This window comes from Berghia stephanieae, chromosome 5, assembly GCF_034508935.2.
Source record: "Berghia stephanieae isolate SIO BIC M18660-M18661 chromosome 5, UCSD_Bste_1.3, whole genome shotgun sequence".
NCBI classification, from domain to species: Eukaryota; Metazoa; Mollusca; class Gastropoda; order Nudibranchia; family Aeolidiidae; genus Berghia; species Berghia stephanieae.
In genome coordinates, this window is record NC_088364.1 from 19,821,338 (window position 1) to 19,830,617 (window position 9,280).

General features: G+C 35.5%; 1 protein-coding gene across 1 annotated transcript in view; it reads left to right on the plus strand.

The window, feature by feature from the left end:
• LOC144973876 (uncharacterized) overlaps positions 1-8,987 on the plus strand; it is a 49,866-nt gene extending 40,879 nt beyond the window's left edge. Inside the window, exons 33-35 of the mRNA XM_078916765.1 lie at positions 445-545; positions 1,077-1,221; positions 2,606-8,987. Coding sequence (XP_078772891.1) covers positions 445-545; positions 1,077-1,221; positions 2,606-2,676 — 317 coding nt within the window. The 3' untranslated portion in view covers positions 2,677-8,987. The remainder of the gene's footprint in view (positions 1-444; positions 546-1,076; positions 1,222-2,605) is intronic.
• Positions 8,988-9,280: the final 293 nt, after the last annotated feature.

Consider the following 9,280-nt stretch of genomic DNA (forward strand, 5'->3'; position numbering starts at 1 on the left):
TCTCAGAATGTTGCACTGTCAGGGCCATGAGACATCCCAAAATGTTGTTTTGTCTCCACTAAAAGACATCTCAGAATGTTGCACTGTCAGAGCTGTTGCATTGTATGAACTGGAAATTTGATTTTTATCGACCTGATTGGGGAATGCTTAACTCATTGAGGAGCTCATTAAGTAACCTTCGCTGTGTAATGGTAGCACATCTGATCGGTAATCGGAAGGTCTGAGATTCGATCCCCAGTCAAGGTAGACTAATTTTTGAGGGGTTATTTTTTTCTTGCATTTTATTTGCATTGTCGGGCACTGTTTTATACAATCGTTTTTTTTTCAGAGCTTGACATTGAGTACAATATTTTTTCTGGAAACCATGGAAATTTGATTGATGAATTTTAATTTGTAGGTTTTTAAATGGTATCTTCAACCATGCTATTTTCCCACTAATTTCAGGTGGTCTTCCTGCTTCAGTTCTAGAAGACATTGGAACAGATGAGCTGTCCAGCATATCCTCGAAGGCGGTGGAAAATATGAGTCCAGCCACATTTGCTAGTGTAAGTGTTGTAATAAAAATGGTTAATTATTGGACGATTGGTCGTTTAGTTGATTCGGTATTTGCCGGATAAGCAAGACCAACGTTCCAGCTGCATTGGATCTTTTATAACCCCTTTTCATGTATTGTTGTGAGTTGTTTACCATCTTCTTTATATATAACAAGAAAGGAAGTGAGTAGAAAAGTGTCAGAAGACAGTAGAGAATAATAACTTTGCGTTGATGATGAATCAAACCCACGACCCGACTGGAATGGCAACTCTGTCTGGCCCCCTTACAATCGACGCAATCCGCCACTCCTGTCCTACCGAACCAAAATCAAATTTTCTCTCTGGACAATAAATATTTTAAATGTTATTATTATTATTATCATCATCATCATTATTGTGAAGATCATTATCATTATCATTATTATAATATATATTATTGTATTATTATTAATATTATTATTATTATTATTATTATTATTATTATTATTATTATTATTATTATTATTATTATTATTATTATTATTATTATTCTACATTATTCAGGTTTTTACTGCTGAAAAGATAAACAGTCTAAGCAGTACACAGGCCAATTCTGTCACGGCTGACCAGAAATCACAACTAAGCGAAGAACAGTTACGGGCTGTAAGTTATGTGGCTACGACTGCAAACGACAACAACGATGAAAGTGGTAAGTCCTTTCATTGACTCTTGATTAGACTCTTTCCCGACTCAATGAAATAATGATGAAAGAAGTTAGAAACTAGCGTTTGTTCTACATAAGTCTTGACCTTTGCTAGGCCTCTTTCCGGAATCAGTTTTACATAGACGAAAAAGTAGAGTAATCCCAATGACTCTTGATTAGACTCATTTTACATGAAAAAGTAGATTCATCCCACTGAGTCTTGACAGAACTCTTTTCAGACTCATTTTATATGAAAAGGGGGATTCATCCCATCATATGACTCTTTCTGAATCGTTTTAAACTGATGAAAAGGGAAATTCATCCCACTGATTAAGGCTCCTTTTTAATTGATTTTTTAAAGGAAAAAGATACTATGAGAGAGATTTTTCATTCTTATACTAGATATTTCAGATTTTTGCTTTTGTCTGTCAGAGCTGATCAAACTATTTAAGACAATGAAATGAATTTTCCTCAATTCTAAGCGGTTTTGATTTTGACAAAACGTCATGTCTTAAAATATCACAGTGAAGATAATTTAAAGCCAATATGAGCTCCTGTAATTTGGTTGGCCTGACATGAATATATTTTCCTGGCAAGGAAAAAAATTCTCAAGCATTTATTTTCTTAGGTTTTGTTTGGTACGTACCGACGTAAACATATATGCAGGTCTGACATCCGAACCGGCTTATGGGCCTAGTTTAACATTATTGTAATGGGCAATATTTTGCATCATCTTTTGAGATTTCCATTACAACAATGAGCCCATAGCGAATTGGGTTATCAGACCTGCAAATTAGTGCACATCGGTTTACACTACTTGACAATGGTAAAATCTAATTCCAAATTTGATTATTAAAACTCATTATTTTTCTCTGCTTTCTTATTAAAACAAAAATATAAAAAGAAAAGAATGCAGTCGAAATGGAAATAAGATTAAGAGGAGTGGTCAGCAAGGAAATAGGGAGGGGAGGGATGAGGAGGAGGAGGAGGAGGAGGGGGAGGAGGAGGAGGAGGAGGAGGAGAAGTGAAAGGAGAAGAAGGAGAATAAAAAGACTCGATGTATTTCCTCCGATAAACGGCCCTCTCCTTACCACCACATGAAAATCGTCAGTCATTATGATAAAACTAATTTTCTTCTCAGTAAGATTTCTTTTGTGCGTGTTTAGTACGTATATATCTATGTTGTATTGTAAAATTTCTTTTGATGAAAGAAGAATGTAAATCATGTAGATATCTACTTACACATTTTCATAGAGTTTCAAAAAAATATGTTTTGTATTGGATGTGTATGATATATCGGGAAAATCCGGAAAATGGGAGAGTTAGGAGAGAGTTAAAGGTTCCATCATGCAATTAATTAAATAATCTTTCCTCTCTATTTTCTCTACAGGAGCAAGAGGTCACTCGAGTAATTTGGTGACGGCATATGTATTTGTCATTCTCGTGGTCATTCTACACTAGATACACAAAGCATTCATAACTTTATGGGTGCTACATCCCAAGTTTTTTTCATTTTAATCTGAAACCCTTATTCTGAAGGGAGAAAAAAGAAAAAAAAATGCTTTTTATTCTCAAATCCTTGTCTTATGCTATGAATGATATTTATATTTCACATCAACTCATTAAAAAGATTTCCCTCTGGGCGACCAAATGCATCTTGTTTGACTCTATATTAATTATTCTAGGATTCTCAAGGCATAAAATTGCGGGGTTAAAAAAAAAAGAACGAATGTTTGGTGAATAAGAGTAGACTTAGATATTATAGAGTAGGTTTTTTTTTTAAATGACACGTATGTCGAGATAAAACATGAACATTTTCAGTTTTAAATTGAACATCTCCGAAACAAATTTATCCAACTCGCAAACTCAAAACAAATTCAACACGTAGACATCGCATAGATTATAATGTGTGATTGTATGGGGTTCCTCTGCCAGTTTGTATAAAGGATGTTGTTGTACACGATGGTTTAATCCTCTCCTTACCACCTACAGTAAAATCGTCACATTTGTTACGACACAATTGTTTTCTTATTCAGATTTATTTTGTACATCACAAACTTTGAAGAATGATCTTTGTTCAATAAGAGCATAAAGTTGTTCTGTAGATAGAGAGATTATTTATTGAGTTCAAAAAATAATTTTGTTCTGCTGGACAAGCCTGCCATTTTGGGAAAGTACTGAAAATGATCAGGAAGGAGAGAGTTAAACTGTATTTCTATTTAATGCATCTTTTGATTTCATATAACATTTTAGATATTGTTCATATTCATTATATTATTATCTCTCCATTTTTAAATCCATTTTTAATGAGTGACATTCCTTAAGTTTGTTATTAATGACAATAAGGTCGCAGGTTCAAACCCCACCACCGCCGCGAAAAATTTTATTCTCTATTGTCTTCTGGCACTTTTCTACTCACTTCATATCTTGTTGTTACCAACATAAGTGCCTGCTCCACTCACTTTTCTGAATTAAAAATTCACCCCATACACCGGAGCATACTCAATGTCTCAATCGTTTCTATGTTATATGTTTGTGTTGAGAATATTGGCTGTTAAGCTTAACTGCTGGTCAAAATACTTCGCGATGGTGGTGGGCGAACGAATCGGCGGTCCCAGAAGTGGGTGAGAGAGGGATCTAGAAATGACTTGGGTTTGAAACGAATATTTTTATGTGTTCGTGGATAGCTCACACGGTAGAGCCACGCTCTCACCTGCCAGGCGGAGTTGTCGTACCAGTAAGGTCGCAGGTTCAAACCCCACCACCGCCGCGAAAAATTTTTATTCTCTATTGTCTTCTGGCACTTTTCTACTCACTTCATATCTTGTTGTTACCAACATAAGTGCCTGCTCCACTCACTTTTCTGAATTAAAAATTCACCCCATACACCGGAGCATACTCAATGTCTCAATCGTTTCTATGTTATATGTTTGTGTTGAGAATATTGGCTGTTAAGCTTAACTGCTGGTCAAAATACTTCGCGATGGTGGTGGGCGAACGAATCGGCGGTCCCAGAAGTGGGTGAGAGAGGGATCTAGAAATGACTTGGGTTTGAAACGAATATTTTTATGTGTTCGTGGATAGCTCACACGGTAGAGCCACGCTCTCACCTGCCAGGCGGAGTTGTCGTACCAGTAAGGTCGCAGGTTCAAACCCCACCACCGCCGCGAAAAATTTTTATTCTCTATTGTCTTCTGGCACTTTTCTACTCACTTCATATCTTGTTGTTACCAACATAAGTGCCTGCTCCACTCACTTTTCTGAATTAAAAATTCACCCCATACACCGGAGCATACTCAATGTCTCAATCGTTTCTATGTTATATGTTTGTGTTGAGAATATTGGCTGTTAAGCTTAACTGCTGGTCAAAATACTTCGCGATGGTGGTGGGCGAACGAATCGGCGGTCCCAGAAGTGGGTGAGAGAGGGATCTAGAAATGACTTGGGTTTGAAACGAATATTTTTATGTGTTCGTGGATAGCTCACACGGTAGAGCCACGCTCTCACCTGCCAGGCGGAGTTGTCGTACCAGTAAGGTCGCAGGTTCAAACCCCACCACCGCCGCGAAAAATTTTTATTCTCTATTGTCTTCTGGCACTTTTCTACTCACTTCATATCTTGTTGTTACCAACATAAGTGCCTGCTCCACTCACTTTTCTGAATTAAAAATTCACCCCATACACCGGAGCATACTCAATGTCTCAATCGTTTCTATGTTATATGTTTGTGTTGAGAATATTGGCTGTTAAGCTTAACTGCTGGTCAAAATACTTCGCGATGGTGGTGGGCGAACGAATCGGCGGTCCCAGAAGTGGGTGAGAGAGGGATCTAGAAATGACTTGGGTTTGAAACGAATATTTTTATGTGTTCGTGGATAGCTCACACGGTAGAGCCACGCTCTCACCTGCCAGGCGGAGTTGTCGTACCAGTAAGGTCGCAGGTTCAAACCCCACCACCGCCGCGAAAAATTTTTATTCTCTATTGTCTTCTGGCACTTTTCTACTCACTTCATATCTTGTTGTTACCAACATAAGTGCCTGCTCCACTCACTTTTCTGAATTAAAAATTCACCCCATACACCGGAGCATACTCAATGTCTCAATCGTTTCTATGTTATATGTTTGTGTTGAGAATATTGGCTGTTAAGCTTAACTGCTGGTCAAAATACTTCGCGATGGTGGTGGGCGAACGAATCGGCGGTCCCAGAAGTGGGTGAGAGAGGGATCTAGAAATGACTTGGGTTTGAAACGAATATTTTTATGTGTTCGTGGATAGCTCACACGGTAGAGCCACGCTCTCACCTGCCAGGCGGAGTTGTCGTACCAGTAAGGTCGCAGGTTCAAACCCCACCACCGCCGCGAAAAATTTTTATTCTCTATTGTCTTCTGGCACTTTTCTACTCACTTCATATCTTATTAATGACAAATCCGTCCCTTATAACTGTGATAATACAAGCCAATTATTTCCCTCAAACACGGTATAACACACGAAAAGAGGTTTAAGGAATGTGATTTTTAACCAGTTCACTGGCGCACTCTGATTAAAACCACATATTTAAAATTTGGCCAGAAAACTCTTTCTTCAAATATCGATCGATTTAATTGACAACAATCTTGTTAAAAAAACTCTCAAACTAAGGAAGACTTCACTTATTTCCAGGTTTTAACTTTTGCCATAATGAGAGTCAATTAAATCAAATCGATCAATATTCGAAGGTCGAGTTGTCTGGCCAAATTTTTAAACATGTGTTATTTCCACAGTGCGACAGTTAACTTGTTAAAACCATGAGTTATTTCCACAGTGCGACAGTTAACTTGTTAAAAACATGAGTTATTTCCACAGTGCGACAGTTAACTTGTTAAAACCATGACTCAAAAGAGTTGCAGTGAATTGTGAGATAAAATGTGTGTTTATTGAATTTTGTTTGAAGAAAATATGGAAAATACGTCCGTCTTGGATCTTGTTCTTTATAAAAAATGTATAAAATGTGACCCAACGCCTCACAACGGTATTATGTCGAGGTGATTTAGATGTAATAAATAGACACCTACATAGTCAAAAATACGAAACTTGGGTTACTTTTTATGTTTGATTGGCGAGAATTAAATATGATTTGATAAAGTAATAAAAACTAAAATGTAATTTTCCGGGCATTTCAAGCTTTAATTCCCTTTTTGGGAATATTGTCACTCCTGCATAATAGAACTACTTTGATGTGATGAGTCGCATATGAATTAATATGACAATGGTGTTGTTGGAAACACTGCAACGTGAATGTTCTATCATTATTATTTATTGTACCTATCTAGATATATATGTTACAAGATTGTTTGTCAGTTTGAAATAAGTGTTTTATAAAATTATGCGTTTACAAATAAATAATTGCTTTCTTTATTGATCCTTTTCTAAACGTCATCATATATGTCACCAATATCCTCAAGACCGTATTGATTGGTTTTATAGTGAATTTATACTCAAATATATGAACCTTAAAAGAAGAATTTTTTTTTTAATTTACGGGTGAAGTATCAAAAAGTTGGTATTCTTTTGGCTAATTTCACGATAAATTCTCCTTTTCGTTCAAGAAAAACGACGTTGCTTTAGGTATAAATTGTGTAAAAACCTTTTATAACGCGTATTCATTCATTATTTTAGCTAATTCACATTTGTAAAACTAATTGCCAGATAAATGAATAGAGTTTATTGACCTATTTATTTATATCATACCGATTTGAGGTGGTGGGTCATATATGTGACGTCAGAGAATATCGATGGTGAGCAAATCAAACCTCTGAAGTCTCGATTTTCACAATTGACGGATCAAAACTGTGATCCGCCGATCGTGAAAATTGAGTTTTGATCCGCTGATCGTGGAAATTGAGACTTCAGAGGTTTGATCCGCCGATCGTGGAAATCGAGACTTCAGAGGTTTGATCCGCCGATCGTGGAAATCGAGACCTCAGAGGTTTGATCCGCCGATCGTGGAAATCGAGACCTCAGAGGTTTGATCCGCCAATCGTGGAAATCGAGACTTCAGAGGTTTGATCCGCCGATCGTGGAAATCGAGACCTCAGAGGTTTGATCCGCCGATCGTGGAAATCGAGACCTCAGAGGTTTGATCCGCCAATCTTGGAAATCGAGACTTCAGAGGTTTGATCCGCCGATCGTGGAAATCGAGACTTCAGAGGTTTGATCCGCCGATCGTGGAAATGGAGACTTCAGAGGTTTGATCCGCCGATCGTGGAAATGGAGACTTCAGAGGTTTGATCCGCCGATCGTGGAAATGGAGACTTCAGAGGTTTGATCCGCCGATCGTGGAAATGGAGACTTCAGAGGTTTGATCCGCCGACCATTGATATGACAATATGGATATCTTGGATATTTTTTTTAAATTCTTGATTAATCAAACCATGCTGCTTGTATTCAGTATAAAGTTCTATGCACCAGGTTAAGTGTTTATCTAAATCAAAGTATTGTTACTATTAATGGATTTAACTTCTATATCAACTTCAGCATGGAATTAATATTTTATTTATTTTGGTTGTATTATAATTTTTTTGGGGTCTTTTTTGTTTGTTTTCCATTTTTTTCTTTTCCCATTTTTTTTAGTGTATGTTTTATGACCACTGTTGCCTGTTAAAGAAAAAGGAAAAGAAATTGAAGTGTCTTTCATAATAAAACTTGTGATAATAACTATTTATTTATCTTTCATTCTCTTCAGTTTGGATTTAACGCAAACCTCATATATCGTTGTATTCCTTTATTCCATGTTTGATTTTTGGAAATGATAAATAATAAATGGATATATACCTGTTAAAATTAATTTCTCTAAAAGTTGGATTTCATCTGATTTATGCTCATTTTGATCGGATTAATTAACCTAGTAGACTATTTTCACTTCTATTACACCTGCAGATTTTGAGCAACATTCACTATTGAATATGGAGTACCATTTTCAAACCAGTTTGGCAAATTAAAAAAAAAAATTGAATTAATTTTTCAAAAGTTTCATTATGAACAACTGTTAAGAAAAAGTAATAAATATTATCACTGCACTCTGACAAAACAATTTTAGATTAAATTTTGGCCAAAATTATTTTATATTTAATTCTAAATGTCAATGAGTTAAAATTCACGTCTACTTGTCAGAGGGTCTTAATCATGAGAAAATTAGAGTTATCTCAATTCCTCAATATTAGAAGTAAATATTCATGACTAAAATGTAAAAATGCGTTTCTCAATGTTCTGTAGAATATATTTTATGGACATTAAATTTCTGACCAATCTTGTCAAAATAATATTATGTCGGGATAAACCCAGTGCTTAAAATTAAGTTTGTAAGCTTAATTTACACAGTTTTACTTGGAATAAATGCCTTCACTGAACAAAGTGAAATTTGTTTATCAAATTTTATTTTAAAAAACAATTCGTAAATTATAACTTTGACTTTGAAATAATTTTTCTTCACCGAGTTCATTTCGACATAATTCTAGATTGATTCAGTAGGTCACATTTCATTGTTATATTTTATTTTACGTACGATTATCTGTTGAGCATGGCATTAGCGTTTGTTATTCGATAATCTTCGATAAACCATAAAGACTGTTTCAGTGTCATAACAGTAATAATTTGTGGACCACAGAGGTCACTTTTGCTGTGCCTTCGGGGGCTCCAGTTAGGGATATGTGTAGACCCTTCAAAGTAAAAAAAAACTATATTAATTCGGTTTTACAGACCTGTCACGAATACTTTTAAAAAGAAGAAAAACAAAACAAGATAAATTTAATTTTGATGTACCTATATAAAAAAAGGAAAATTATTGTAGTAAAAAGTACGATTTCTATTTGTTTATATAATAGATCACGTGATTATTTGATATGATAATATCTTGCTGATAATAAACCTTAGAAAATGGATATTGTTTGTTTTATACTTCAATTGAGAACAATCAGTGCTTGATAATAAAGTGAATATACGGAGCTCAGTTGGAGAGAAACCCATCGATGAGTTACATCAAATAAAATAATACATGTTTTATTTTTTTTATCAAATATAGAGGTGTAAG